The 16495-nt window shown below is 32.8% G+C and overlaps 1 protein-coding gene across 2 annotated transcripts; it reads left to right on the forward strand.

Moving 5' to 3' along the window:
- Positions 1–502: 502 nt before the first annotated feature.
- LOC117317580 (7-methylguanosine phosphate-specific 5'-nucleotidase A-like) lies at positions 503–15681 on the forward strand. 2 transcript variants are annotated; one of them, XM_033872418.1, is made up of 9 exons: positions 503–604; positions 7717–7818; positions 8310–8379; positions 10252–10298; positions 10755–10840; positions 11758–11847; positions 12491–12653; positions 13317–13517; positions 14493–15681. In XM_033872418.1, the coding sequence occupies exons 1-9, from the start codon at positions 602–604 to the stop codon at positions 14598–14600; spliced, it is 870 nt and encodes a 289-aa protein (XP_033728309.1). In that variant the 5' UTR covers positions 503–601; the 3' UTR covers positions 14601–15681. The 2 variants fall into 2 exon arrangements, with proteins under 2 accessions (XP_033728309.1, XP_033728308.1); XM_033872417.1 differs by lacking the exon at positions 503–604 and adding an exon at positions 6027–6157.
- Positions 15682–16495: the final 814 nt, after the last annotated feature.

Below are 16495 nucleotides of genomic sequence, written 5' to 3' on the forward strand. Positions count from 1 at the left end.
ACCACAACTTCTGAGAATATATATATATATAACTTGTCTAAATTGATTTTTCTTAAATTGTCATTTTATAGTCGTCCGAATACCCACCGCGTGGGGTTTTATATCACATTACTGTCACGATAATTACCTATACCTGTAGATATATGATTAGATGTAGTTGTAATAACAGATTTATTTAAAACAGTATACGCCGTTGATGTTGACTGTGAATTATGTTGTAATATTTAATCTTACTTTTATAGATCCAGTGATCATAATTCTTGACCCCCTAATTTCCACATCTCTAAAGACGAAAATTGTTAGCATGTCCCTGGCTATATTGTTGATATTTTAAGTTAAATTTTCCCCAATACAGTGTTATTATTATCAGTTAATTACATTAAATGGGCCCCAGTATTTGTTTCATTTTGTCAATTCACGTTTTCTCTCTCATTAAATCCGGATCTTTAAAGTGTATTTTTTTTCGATCCGGTAGTTAGTATTTCCATTTTGTAGCTCTTCATTGTCGGAGGTTGAAATATAACTAGAGGAGAAAACAACCGAACCAAGAAAATTAAATACGAGTATTTTAAGCCGTCGAAGAACTATCTGGTCACCAAGAATGGTAAATAACGGTTAAACAAGAAACGATATGCAAAACTTTGATATAATATACGCCTATCTGAAGCCTGAATGAATACATTACAGCACAGGCATTTTTTTCATACACCATACCATTCATTTATCAGCAACTCGCAGGTACTTGTGGACATGATTATGATGTTTTTAATTTAAATGTTACCTTATAGACGAGTAAATTATTGTATTACAATCACATGCTTAATTTGTAACTTGTCCACAAGTAGCTGTGCAGCAACTTGCAGAACTATTGCATCATTTTTAAAGAATCAAGATTTTTACGTCCAGTATCCTAGTATCCTCGACAGAAAAGGACCTGAATGGGTTTTGGAGGTATTTATCGCTTAAAACGTGTGTAAAAGTTCAAGGAGTAGTAGGGTGCAGCCAGCCGGGATCGAACCCTGCGACCCTCGGCTTACTGTTCCGCCGCTCTACTAAAGGGAAATCCCTCCTAGCCGGAAGCTAGAAGGCGACCATGCATACAACTATGTACAGTATTTACAATTAAAACCCGGCCTGCTACACGTGTAATATTTCTTCAGTGTTCTATGAAAGAAGGGGTTGCTATTAACACTGATTTTAAAACGTTACTGTACACATAATGCCATAAAAGTTACTTATAAAATTTTATTTATTACATTTTTACCAGTGAAATATCAAAAATTATTCATTCTATAAAAGTGATATTTTTCACTTTTGCTGATTTGACCAATCAGAAAGCCCGACATATATGTCGGCACCTGGACAGGGGGAACTACTTTTTTGTATGCAAACTTTCGCTGTAGTCCTAGTTAGCATACGGGGTAGGTTTTTCGTTCATAAAAAAAGTAATAAACAGAATATCTAGCAGTGTCTTCAGTAATACCAAATACATTTCACTCGTGTGGCTAATATTTTGATATTTTTCACTTGTGCTGCGCACTGCGCACTCGTGAAAAATATCAAAATATTAGCCCCACTTGTGAAATATATTTGGTTTTACTGAAGACACTGTTAGATATCCTCTATATATTCAATGAGATTATATTTAATAAACTGAAGTTCTAGATATGGAAATTCATACCTGCCAAGGGTCCAATATTGTCAAACTGGAGATCTCCAGTTTGAGGACTTTCAAATTGGTATATATACAAATGTGTGTATATAGCCTATACAACCCAATATACCAGACTTAAAACATATATACATTAAAAAACATATTCTGAATAACAGCATCATTTTGATCTTCACTAATATCCTGACTCATATAAACATAGTTTTTATCTTTAGTAATATGCTGACTTGCATAAAACAACGAAACATTACGTATGCATAAATTGGCGATAATTAAATACACCTATAAATACACTTTCACTCAATCATGCAGGTCCAACCAATTCGAATTTGTTTCAGGTCCACCTCGTTTGATGGTGCAATTATAATCGAGTTGTACCAAGCATGAAAATATGTTGTTTTTTTCTGTATAAAAACACCATTTTAAGTAATATATTTCCATGCGCTTCCATCAAACAGTAATATATATAAAACAGCAAACAACATATAGCTTAGTTCCTGTTCAGGTCCACTCAATCCACTTTATATCTGCCATGTTGTTTTTCAGTTCTATAATATAAGCAACCCGTATTATATATATTGAGCTTTAAATTATGTTATTGAAATTTATTTCTATGATTTGAAATGGTATATTAATGTGTTATACCGTGCATCCATTCATTCATAAAACACTGATATATTACACTAAAAGCGATAATATAACTACCCTTATAATTAAATCCCATTCAGGCCTTTATATTAAGAGGACCTGATTTTGATCGAGAGCCTCAAATTTTGTAATCTAATATAGGAGTTTGATTGGCAATCCCTTGCAGTTGGCCACTAGTCCTAAGCCAACAACAAAGGACTAGTGGGTAGTTTAAATGGTTTGGTGACGATCACATAAATTGTAGGAACATTGTATATACATGTATATGCAACTTCAATGTCTCAACAGATTATTATATAATATATATGTAATGAGGACTTATTATGAAATATAACTATAGTCTGAATTTATCTATTACATGTACTAGACTTCTAGTGCTATCTTTAATTCTAGTATTGTATATAAGGAGATTGAACTAAAGAGCATTAATTTATAATATGATACTTAGGAATTTAGAGATAATCTGTGTCCCCAGCTGCTGGGCTATACATACATGTATTGGTATTGTCCTCATGTCAGCAAATTTACAAAGTGATTTTGATTTTGAGACTCAAAGATGTGTTTTTTGAGGGGTACCTGCATGTAAAGTGCGAAACGAAAGCAAAACGAAATCAACGAAACGAAAAATTTAATTTAAAATTTTTTTTTTTAAAGTAAAGAAAATATTAGACTTTACGAAGGCCTAAGTGTCCATTCTCATCGGTGTAAAAAACATAGAAGCATGACGAATGCTAGCCCTCATGTATAGAGAACATATTTGTATCTGTATCTCCTTGAAAATAACAAAAAAAAAACAAAAAAAACTATTACAGCCTTGTGGCCTTTCAGCAAACGAGAATAGAAAGGAAATTGAGTAGAATGGGAACAGTATAGAATGAAAAAAGAAAGTTGGGTGGAAGAGAGTCGCCTGTCTAATTGATGGTGTGATAAATTTTTGAAAGCGATCCCAGGATTCGAATACCCTACCCAATGAATTTGGTTTATCAAGCTTTTTTTTAAGGTTTTTGATGTCAATCTAAACATCTAAAAATATTTCGAAATATTAAATATTGGCCTAAAAATACCCTGTCCTCTGGGCCGGCGTTATCACACCAAATGACCGCTGATGGATCTTTATCGTGCAAGTTAGATATTCTTAAACAGGACACCAATTTAAGACGTAAATGGTTAATTGAAGTACTAGTGCTTTATTTTTGTGTCCGCACTTGTAAGATTTCCTTCCATGTCTGATTCAGAATATATGATTAAATTCCATTATTCATACAAATTGCGTAGTATATTGTGTGTACAAAAATTGTGTATATTAAACATGCGATTCTACCAAATCACAAATACTGGTAAAAAATCTTCTTGTCAATTAATTTATAATCATAAATTAAACTATATTCACTATTTCTTACCCACCTGCTAATTAAAAATCACTGATAGCCAACTAGATTTACTTTCAAAATGACGGGAGGTTAACTCTTACAAGTTACAAGTTAACATAGTTCAATTTGCTAATTTTAAGCATTATTTCAAGCATCCAGATGAAAAGAACAAGTTGGTTTTACAAAAATCTCCGAGCAAAGCTGAAATAAAATAAAATATATTCCTTTTTCAACCATAGGAAATGCACTTAACTAATTACTAATTAATTAACAGAATTATTCACAGATCATCAAAGTTACAGAAATAGAGTCGTCCTCTGATGCTTCCATTCTTTCTACACTCCTGACACCAGCAATATGGGAACAGCGTGTTAATCCGGCGCTTTTATACGAATTGCGCCTTTCAAGTACAGCAATTTTCCCGGAACTCTGACTTTTCACGAAAAGATACACACCACGCTTTCCTACTATAAAAGGAGTTGCTTACAATCACCTGTGACATGATTTTAGATAGAGCTTGCACCAATACACTACACGATTTGCACGCCTATAAATCGTGGGCTAAGCATATAATCTAAATTAAGTTATTTTATATTTAAAAAACTGAGTGAATATTGTGATAAATTCATTCTTTCATGTGTGTTAAATTGTTTTAACACCGATGAGAATGGGACACTAAGGCATTTGTAAAGTCTAAATTTTTAATTCTTTCAATGTTTTCATTTTTCGTTTCATTTTGTTTGATTTTGTTTTGCTTTCGTTTTGTTTCGCTTTCGTTTCGCACTTTACAGGTACCCTTTTTTGAGTCCTGGACTCATATACTTTTCCTGTAGGACACTCAAATGTAGGGTACCCATTATAGATAACTCATAGTTATTTAGACTCAATAATGGGATACAGCGAGATCAACTGTTACCAGTAGTTCTCTTAATGTCAACATACTTGTCACATTTTGAAACTTTCAAGGGGGGGATGGCACTGGTTGAAAATTTCATTCCTTTGAAGAAAAAACACTTTTTTTTGCAAAACAATACCTTCAAACTAGATGATATTTTATGTTGTTCTATATTATTGTAGACTAATGTGATTTAGAAATATGCCCCCCCCCCCCCCCCATTCCTGGTACTGAAATTTAAGATTTTTCATTTGTTACTTAATTACCTATATGTCAAAATTTTGAGGCCGAACTAAGGATTTGAGTCTGCCACCTTAATAGGAAGGCCTGGGTTGGAAAGTAAATTCTACAGTGTATAGAAGTATAGAATAGTGATTGATGGAGCTTAATTTACTTTCCTTGTTCCTGTTTTAACCTAGAACAAATATTCACACCCTGCCTACACTGCTCTCCCGCAGGGATTCTGACAACGACCATCTGTAAGAAATTGTCCATCCTTCCTACATTATCACAGCTAGTTTTAACCCAGCATATATAGGACACCTTAGAATATCAGGTAAACAAGGGTTATAAATCTGTCCCCAGGGGTCAGCTGAATAGCTTCCTCATTGTATACATAGAACAGGGGCCTGACCTATACATTACAGGGTTACAGCATATTGCACATGTACTAACCTTGGACAGATTAAATAGTCATGCTGTTAAATGGAAATCAATAGGGTTTACCAGTATAGGCCAAACCACTTGCAAAACTGTTTCATGTCTTAGTCAATTAATTGCAAGGATAAATTATATTATGCAACCTATATATGTACATTCTTTGTCATGTCAGACATGTAATTATAAAATTATTTTGATTCTGTTATGTTCCTTATTTTTGAAGAAGAATATAACAACACAATATCTTAATATTTTATTACCTTGGTAATTGTTACGAGCTTAATTATATTTATACACATCAGATCTATACGTTTTGCATGAAATACATTGTAGGCAATATACTGTAAGATATTTTTTTCCCAAAAATAGATTTATATTCATGTTTTTAATTTATCACTTTCATTTAATAGAAAGAGCTGACTTAAGCAACATATTATTAATTAGACCTAAAAAAGTACATGTATATACCAAATCAAAGCTGAAGGTATATTAATCCTCGATCTGCATATATAGGGTATACCAGTTCTCATTCAGACATATCAAAAACAGACCGACAAAGAAACTATATACTGAAATAAAGATATAAGTATGAAATCAACATTGATTTTAAACAGATATAGTATTATAATCAACTTGGCAGGAAACATACTGCTGAAATTTCTGTTACTCAACAAATATATTTAATTTCCTCGGCCTGTGATTACACGATAATTACGTAACACAGTCCAGTGGTGGTAGTGTAGAATAATAATGGAACAGTACTAGTACATGTATAACCATTTATCAATATAATCAATCAAATACAAACCGGGGCAGACTTAAGATTTGGCAACTTCAGTCAGCTGCTGTGGAGTTTTATACGGAAATACAGAATATATATACATCTTAATTGGAAACATGAAGTACTCCAAGGTAATGTTATATATCGATCTTTTTAACATAAATATTTCTCAAATGATATACTGGAACTGCCATATACTTACATCCTTGCTGATATTAATTTTTTGCATCTGTCAGTAATTATAAACATGATAAATTATTGTTTACTTTATGGCAGATTGGTAATCTGTAAAGATCGAGACTGAAGCTCAATGTTTTGTTGCACATCATGAAAAAACAAGAGATTGAAACATGATGAATTATTATTAATTTGAAGAAAAGTCAAAACTCTTAATTGTTTTACATTATGACCTATCTAGAAATTGTAAGTGTGCACACATAATTAAAAAAAAATATAAGGGTACAGATGTTATTCGGGATCTATTTAATTATGGGATGCATGTTTAATGTATGTACTATTATTTTAACATGTACCAATGTGCTATGTACAATTTTGTTATATTTGTACATGTATTCACCATGAAACATAACCTGCAAAAGGAAAATGAAGTTGACAAGACTTATATACTTGTCTATGTGAAAATTACATTGAGATTCCAATGAAAATTGTGCTATTGATTTTGTTGTAAGTTTATATAAAATATTTCTGTGTGTCAAGTGATTTTCAAAAAACAGCTCATTGTTGATACCAGTAGATCATGATCACCTATAATGCTGATAACTTTTAGGTTTTAGTTTTACTTGTTAAACTGACAGGTAAGGCTGATTTTTGGAAACTTCTTATTCAGGTACCAGGTACATATATAACAATATGTTGATTAGTTTCGCTTTCACACAGTTTATGTTAAACTCTAGATCTGCTGTATTGCACTGATAAGATAAATATACGATACCAGCTAGTAAATAGTTGACTATAGCGAAGTTCAAGTATTATAAACATATATATATGTATGTCTAGACACATATTTATTATTTAGCTGTGTCACCTGTACATATGTACATGTTCATATCATCAGACTCGGATAATTAATTGGCGCCACCTATTGAGAAATGGATATTATTCCGACAATGGTATGCTTGCTGTACACTATATGTTTTCTTCTTGTTTTCAACTATCAAACTATATTTTATATAAAGGTGCTCAGCAACTGAGCAATATAATTAACATTAGACTATATTGTACTTTCTGTACTGCTACATTACACTTCAGTATTGAAGCCTATTGTAGAGAAGCAGAAAATACTAATATGAATTATATAGTTAATAAAAGGTAACAGGAAAATTAATTTGAGAGTTTCTCATGCCTAAACATACACTTAATTGTCAAATTGCCAATTAATATGGAATTAATTACTTACACCTGTTTAAAAAAATCCAATAATATACAATTGTACATTGTAACTATAATCACACTAATAGATAATCTATATATATGCATTGAATTTCACAAACTTGATATATACATGTACTACATGTATATAATATATCAAGTTTGTGCAATTCTATGCAGATATATATAAATGATCTATTACGTGTGATAGTTACAGTGTTTTATTGGTTCGAGTTCAAGTTCACATTTTAGAGTGCAAAATACTGATTTAGTTTAACTTGTTAAATATTTTCTATTGCAGATCGAGGAATTAAGGAATCAAAAGCATGTCCACATACGAGACTGGGATTTTGTTAAGAGTACCATAGAAAATATAGCAAAGGATGGACCTGAAAAACTTCAGGTAAGATAGGTGCATATTCAAAGAGATAATTCTCACATTTGATTTAGTCTATCAAGTCAGATGTACTTCAAAAAAAAAAAAAAAAAAAATGCACTCTGAATAAACTGTGAAGTAGCTTTTTATAGTTTGTGTAAGATTGCAGTGCACTTCTATTTTTGGTCTGTACATTGATAGACCAATTATTTTTTCTTGTTCAGTCCTTGAAATTTAATTTCAAAGCTAAAAATAGAAAAGCGTTAAATGAAAATATATTTACCAGTGTTATTTACGGCAGCAGGATGATTTAGTTATATAATGAGTCTGATGTATTAATTACACTGCTTTATCTGCTCAACCTCGCCCCATTTTCAATATACATTGTATTGTATATTTTACTCTAATGCATGGAAAAACTTGCTACATCAATTGACACAATGCAAAAATAACTACACAAAAAATTGTATGTCTAGAAAACTTCATGGGTGTGACAGAGGATGATTTTTTTCTTTCAGGTTGTGGCTGATTTTGACAGAACACTTACAAAACATATGAACAAAGGAACTGTCTGTGCAACATGCCATAGTAAGTGCTAATTACCATCACATCATTGTCTTATGCAAGTTATGGTTAATTATGTATATATAATTATGTATATGTGCTAGAGTGTTAATTAGTTTATAATATGATAGCCTGGTGTTAGGTGTATACAAAATACCATGTATACCATGTATGTACATGTATGTATGTATGTCACATATTTTGTTGTATAGGAAATTATTATGTTGTTATAGCTACATGTGACATATCGAAGGCATTTATTAAAGCATATTGCTGTTTATCGTAAATAATATAAAAACATCTGTATTTAATATAATCTTTAGTATGTAGTTTTTTATGTTAAAAAAAATAACTGGCATTTATTAGAGCTTATTGCTATATATTGTAAATAATAAAACATCTGTACTAATAATATAATCTTTAATTTATTATATATGTATTATGTAGTTTCTAATCAGGGGCTGACACTAACTTAATCACCTTGACAGACAGCCGGGCTGCCAGGTTTTGGAATGAGGCAGCCCGGGCTGCCAAAGGTGATGCCCCTCTTGGGGGATTAGGGGGCATTATCCCTCCAGCCCTTACTCCAACACTGAGGAAAAAATTGAATATTCTAGATGCAGTTTCCTGCATTCTAGTTCATTCTGAGCATAAGATATAAGACCTTACATCAAACGTTTTCATTAAAGAATTTCTGAAAATAAAATTATTGAAGTCAATGAAGAAAACTTTAGTTTATCATTATACATTTCACTGAAATGTTGGCAGCCCACAGGGCTGCTGGTCTGGACATTCTAGCAGCCCAACCAGATTCCAGGCAGCCCAGGGCTGCCGGGCTACTGTTAGTGTCGATCGCTGCTAATGGTAAAACAAAACTTTTACTGGCAATATTTGTTCATAAACACTACAAATGTCTTGCCTGACCCACAGGGATATGACAACTCTAAACCCAGTATCACAGTCTATTTACATGAACTCCTATAATAGACTTATAATTACAGGCTGTGAGGTTGGAAATGTTTTCCCAAGTCCCTGTGCTCTGGTCACTATATTGTTCCTCCTGCATACTCAGAAATTTAAAGATACTTATACAATATTACATTTCAAGCATATTTCCATTTCTAGGTGTACATATCAAACAATTTCATTCAAAGTCTGAGCACTTGCATATAACACCCAACCCAATTGAAAATATTGTTGGTATCACTCCCGTGAAACAATGGGTGAATTGCATGGTGTCTTATGTGTAAATCTGAAAAAAATATTCAGATAACTGAATCACATACATTTTTCTTAATGATTGGAATGTGACTATAAAACAATTAATGATCAAAGTGTAGATATCTTTTTGCGATGGATTAATGCTGGTATCTATTCAAATATGTTCACTGATTAGATCTAGGGTTTATTATGAAATAACATGAGGTCAACATGGTGTTATACTGACCTGGTAGAATCAAATATGGACCAAGGGCGAAGCCCGAAGTCTCTATTTTAGATTCTACCAGGTCAGTATAACACCATATTGACTTAATCACAGGTCCTTGATTTATATATTAGATATGAAACTTGTTTACAAGTGGATTTGCATTATATTTATCTTGATAACAGGAAATTTACACTAGGAAATCTGGGAGGTGAATTGTGATGTCATTATGGTAATGACATAAACTCAATATTGACTCGGTGTTTCTAAACATATAGAAACATCATATCAGGTTAATATCCCAAAACTGACCTCCATGTGACCCTGTCTTAATTAGCCAATCAGAATTGAGGAAAATAAATTGGATCTATGTTTAATTAATCAATGTTTTATACCATCAAATCAATCATCAAAAAGGTGAATTGTAATTATTACAAACCTATTTCATATCCATTTTTTTTTCTTTTCAGGAGTACTTGAAGAAGGTGATCATCTACCTGAATTCTTTAGAATAAAGGTAATAAAAAGAACATTAATGTTTTTGGCAGTTCAATAAGTCAATACATGTTTAGTGAAAACTATCACAAACCTGAAGATACATTTATAAATGATTAAATCTCAGTCTGGTATATAAAGCTACTCTAGGGAACATAGGCAATTAAGTAACCTTTGTATGTCAATATATGATGAGACAATATAGAATTAACGTAGTATTGCATTTGAATCCAAATACGGTAGGTGACAATTCAGTCTATAAACATTTTTGATTTATATATAAGTGGCTTTAACCTAAAGTTCACCTGTATTTGAATTAAAGATATCTTGGAAATTAACATGATGGACATATAAGTTGCACTTTTTTTTGTATGTACAGTATAATTATAACTGTCTGCATCCATGTTCCTATTTTTTGTTAATTCAACTTTGAACAAAATTTTGTTGTCATTATGTATATACATTATACTTTGTTCAGGCTACAGAGCTACGTGACATCTACTTCCCGTTAGAAATGAACCCCAACGTTCCTGTGAGTGAGAAGATTCCACTGATGATAGAGTGGTAAGTACTGGTATATTGAGAGTACCCCTGTTCATGTAAACGTCTTACCTCCACGGTACATTGATTGGCACAAAATCGTAAATTAATATGATTTCACCCGTCATCTGCAATATTGTCACCGTTGAAATCTTAATTGAATAAATGACGTATTGGATTGAATATTATAATCCAAGATGGCAGCCAAACTTTTGCCCATTTTCAGTGCACTGGCCGCGGTGGCTACAGTGGCCGAGTGGTTCAGGTGTCCCGACACTTTATCACTAGCCCTTCAGCCTCTGCGTTGCGAGTTCGAAACCTAGGTGGGGCAGTTGCCAGGTACTGACCGTAGGCCGGTGGTTTTTCTCTGGGTACTCCAGGCTTTCCTCCACCTCGAAACCTGACACGTCCTTAAATGACCCTGGCTGTTAATAGGACGTTAAACAAAATAATCCAAACAAGCACTGGCCATATGGGCTTATACCCCGTAAAATATAATACTCTTCCTCATGGTGACTTTGATAGACTTTACGTTAAACTCCATTTGTCCCCTCAGTCCATAGGTTTCATTTGTTTGTTGCTGGTTTTATCACCTATGCACAGCCAGGGTCATTTTGAGGAGGGGTCTCATTGTAGTAGTTGGTGACTACCTCACTGAAAGACATATGGGAGGCCCGTCTCATGCTATCCAGAGCATTTATGGTAAAGGACAGCCACAACAGCAGACTGGCCCGTTTCTCAATTTCTCGAGAAACATAAACAACACATGGCTGGTAGGAAGCATTGTACCACACCTCTGATCTGAGCTATTGCGCCCGCAGTCAACATGTCGTCCCGATTCATAATTCATAATGTTGATAAACATCATAGGAACGAACCCTGTCCCACTATAGGCGAGTTTGAGTTTTGAAGCAGTGTAAAAGCGTTGTATTAATTTACAGGTGGACTAAAGCCCATGACCTATTGGCTACTTGTGGTATCACTAAACAGTCCATCAGGAAAATGGTAGAAACATCAACAGTCATGCTCAGGTGAGTTGGTTACTTGGTATGTTGTGAGTCTGATATGTTTTTTTTTTGTGGTTTTGCTGAATTGTACTTTGATTCACTCTTTCGAATGAAAATGTCCTTAAAAGGTTTAAGCTTACCATCCTACCTTTTTCTCTTTTTCACATGAATCTTAATCTGTTAAAAGAGAATAAATGATAATACATTTTGTAATTATGTGTGTGTGTTCTTCATTTTCTGCATTCTATTCGAAAAAAAGCAGCTGAACATGTGTGTCTATGTGGAGAATGTTAACTTAATTGCAAACAGATTCCTTTATTCCTGGGAGATTGGCAGAAGTGGTACATGTACATGTACCTGTACATTTAAGTGGTGGTGGGGGACACAGGGACTTCACACAGCTTCCCAACACACGGTCCATATATTTGTATTATTAATAATAATACTTTAATACATATATTGGCCATGGGTTTGGAATTCTTGTCAAGTCCCTGTGTTGGGGGAGGGAGGGGGGGGGGGGGGGGGGGGGGGGGGTTGTTGTTGTTTGTGGAAAAAAATGGTTATAAGCTATAATACATCCCCCAATCCTTATTGACATCAAATTATTTGACAACCAGATAATTTGATCCTCTGTTAAGTTACTAAAATTTGAGCCTTGTTGTTTCAGAGATGGCTGTGTATGGCTGTTTGATCACTTACATGCTCTTGATATTCCCTTGCTGATTTTCTCTGCCGGTATTGGAGACGTTTTGGAGGAGGTGATTCGTATCCAAGCAACTCACCATAGCAACATGAAGGTGGTGTCAAATTACATGACTTTTGATGAATGTGTAAGTTTTCAGGTGATATGTATAAGTTGGATTCATTTTGGATTTTGAATATTTTAATCGTGACATGTAACAAGCATTTTCATTGGATAAAAATCTATGTTGTCAGCTCATAATGAAGAAAATGATGTTGCCAGATGTAGCATTGCTTTTGATTGGCTGATACAGTGGCATAATTATTTCAAAGAGAAACGAGTCCATCAATGAAATTGGATTTCCACTGGGATTGTGTATAGTAAATAAAATTGTAAGGATTCACTTGATTGTAAAATGTAAAATAAAAAAAAGGTATATTAGAAAATATGACAGTTACAGTAAGCTCTTATATGTAATATGGTAAGATGATAGAATTGTTAATTGTCCTCAAAGTGTATGTTAGTATTTTTCCTAGTTATAAATAGGTGACAATTTTGCAATAAAAGATCAATAATTCTTGCACAAAAATAGAGTTGTAAATCATTCTTCACCCTATATTGCTCTGGATGGCATGCAACAGGCCTCCCATTTGTTGTTCAGTGAAGTAGTCACCAACTACTACAAGGACACTCCTCCTCAAATGACACCGACTTCGCACAGGGTGATAAACCCAGAAAACCATTAGATAAACAAAATGAACCATGTTTCCGATTGTTAATATGTATCACATACTGTTATTTATCGTTGTAGGACCGTATGGTTGGATTTCAAGGGGAGATGATTCATGTGTACAACAAGAATGAGAATGCCATCCACAATTCCGATTACTTTTCCAACTTAGAGAAGCGATCTAACATTCTGCTCCTTGGAGATGGAATTGGTGACTTACGAATGGCTGATGGGGCCACAAACATGACAAACAAACTCACAATAGGGTTTTTAAATGTGAAGGTAGGTAGTTTTGGAATAAATGATCGTGGTATAAATTGTAATAGCTATAGGATATTGATGCCAGATACAACAAAAAAATTGGATTCTCTCAGTTTGTCTTTAGATTAGTGAAGGCAAAGGAATTTAACTTCTAGGTGTTGTTTAAAGGGACATTCCTTTGTGTGAATCAATTTTAAGTTGTCAAAATTTAACCTACTGGAAATTATATATTTTCCAAGTAGTAAAAGTTACAATCTTTACATTAGTAAGGCAGTTTTACTCTATAGTAAATGAAGGCAGTTTTACTCTCAAGAAAACAAGTTCTTCAAGTATTAAGTCCTGAAAATTCTTAATTCGCCCTGAAGTATCACTAATTACCACAAAGACATACAGTATTTGTATAGTTATGTTGTTAACCTGTACATTTCGTCGTTAATATCATTATTTGTAGGCACAAAAAAATTCATATAATCATCGGTCGGACATAGATTTCATCGATACAAATTGTGCATGTTTCCGATGTCCAAATGAAGGAATGCCCCTTTAAATACTTTCTAGTACCTGTTGAAAAGTTTTCGACAGGTATCCCATGGAACAGACAAATTGATATAGTCTTTGTTAGATTTTGATCAAATATTTTGCTGCGAAGGCACTATTAATCGATTATAATGGTAGAAAATTATGTCAAAGGATTTCGACACATTCAACATTTCTAAACACCATGTAAGATTATAAAGCTTTCATAAGGTACATGTGAACCAATCTGATAATTAAACATTTATTAATTATTAAAGCTGCACTTATATGTGCATTTTTTAGATATTTATGATAGGAATATTTTGAAAACTGCACTGGTTTTGCTTTCCATTGTAGATTTCAATTCATTACCAGGTATTAGGTCCAATTTTTATTTTATTTTTTAAAACAGAAAAAAATAACCAATTTCTTTGTATTTTCCTGATTGCTTTGACTAATTGCTGTTGTTTATCTTTACAGATAGAGGAGAGTTTGGAGTTATATATGAGTAAATACGACATTGTGATATGTGCTGATGAAAGTATGGATGTGGTGAACTCAATTATGAAGATAGTGACAGCCCAGTAGATTGTCAGCCCTATCAACAGATTTTTTTGCCATATGTGTTTTATATGCAGTTGACTTTCTCCTCTACACAGCAAAGGGTGAATTTTTACCACTTTGCAAACATAATTTTTTTACCCTTTAGAGAAATAAAGCTTAATATGTTATTTTTATCTTGAGTAATGCTGGTTATAATGTTTTGAATATGTTTTAAACCAATGAAAACACTAATAACAAATTTAAAGCAAATTGGAAAATTTAGATCTTATAGAACAATTTTCTATGATAATAAAAGTAACTATCAGTCTGGAATATAATTGGTATCATCTAGATCTATTTAAAGTTCATTATTTCATCTTACAAATTGTTGCATCATTAGCATGAAACATTTTCACTTTAAAAAAAAAAAAATTGTCTATTTTCTATTGATTTTTTTTTTCAATCGGTCAAAATCATATAATTTTTGAAACCTTGAATATTAGGTGGAAAATGCATTTTGTTTTGTGTATTTTGAATACCAGTAGGTAAAGATTATGAGTCGACTGAAAATGATCATCAATATCTGCTAAATCACTGTGAAAACAAAACATTGTAAGGTTATTTTTTAATTGCATTAATTCACCTTGATAGTCATTCTCTCTGAAAACTTACATTTACCTTTTGTGGATCCTTGACTTTAACTCAGATCTTTTACCTAAATCTAATAATTTTTTTGATATGGAATTTTTTTTCTTATGTTCAGAAAATTAATGAAACTGAGGCATGCATATTTTTTCTGGTAAAGTTGATATTTGAATTCTTTTAATGGCATAAGAAGAAAAACTGTTTTTGTTTAAAGTCTCATTTCTTTGTTATATATCAGGCTGAAGTGTTGTTGTTGCCGTATTTAACCCTTGGGTAATAAAGCTTATAGATTTGTATTGATAAATGTATGCTGTATGTTGCATATCTCGCCATGTCTGCAAGGTTATACTGCCATATATGCAATTTATGTTTAGATCTGACAGAATGAAAGTGTGAAAATGACTGTTTGATATCTTTTTTATATTTTGTTAAAATAAACATTACAAATACCACTTTTCATGAAATCATAAAAGAAATAGTCTATCAAAGTTTTGTTTTGTTTTTAAGGTTACCTGAACCAAAGGTGACCTATTGCATCACCTTATGTCCGTCGTCATGCATCTGAAGTTAGCTTTCTCTTGTGAACACAATAACTTCTATAAATATGAACAGATTTTGATTGAACTTGATATGCAGCCTTATATCAATTAGATCTCGTACGAGTTCAAAATTGGGTCAATTCAATTGTAACTTACAGAGTTATTTCCCTTCACAGTTTTACTACCATTTGCCATTGGGAATGTGATAACTCGAGTAAATCAGAACAGATTTCGATGAAGCTTGGTATACAGGGCTTATACTGATAAGACCTAAGACAATTTTACAATAACTCTAGATCTGATTCAAACAGTTTAGGCCAGTTGGTGATATGGGGCTGGTAGTTAAATCTTAGTTTGAAATCAAAATTCAACTATCAGACTGAGTAAACACATCAGAATTCAAGTTCATGGGCCTCTTCTTCTTTTTCATGTTTTTTTCTTCTTTTTCATGCTTTGTAAATGCCTTTTGAAGGTTTAGATTGTGTTTCTGTAATTTATTATTAAATGATTTATTAAACATACCATCAACATGTTGTCAACTTAAGATTAGGCTATCAGTGACTATTATAAATCAGTATTCTCCCCTGGGCTGGTAAGTACAATTTAAATCAGTGTGAAAAGCATAATATCAATATTACTCAATTTCTAGTTTTGAGTTACTTCCCTTCTCAAGGAATGTATCTCCAATTTTGATGTTATCCTCAATACCAGTTTATTTCTTCGATATGATCATTGGTTAAATGTAAGAAATTGATG

Source organism: Pecten maximus, chromosome 19 (genome assembly GCF_902652985.1).
Source record: "Pecten maximus chromosome 19, xPecMax1.1, whole genome shotgun sequence".
Taxonomy (NCBI): Eukaryota; Metazoa; Mollusca; class Bivalvia; order Pectinida; family Pectinidae; genus Pecten; species Pecten maximus.

Coding starts and splice junctions, on each gene's coding strand:
- LOC117317580 (XM_033872417.1), top strand. Junction 10,841..11,757: donor ATTCCACTGATGATAGAGTG/GTAAGTACTGGT, acceptor ATTAATTTACAG/GTGGACTAAAGCCCATGACC. Junction 12,654..13,316: donor ACATGACTTTTGATGAATGT/GTAAGTTTTCAG, acceptor TTATCGTTGTAG/GACCGTATGGTTGGATTTCA.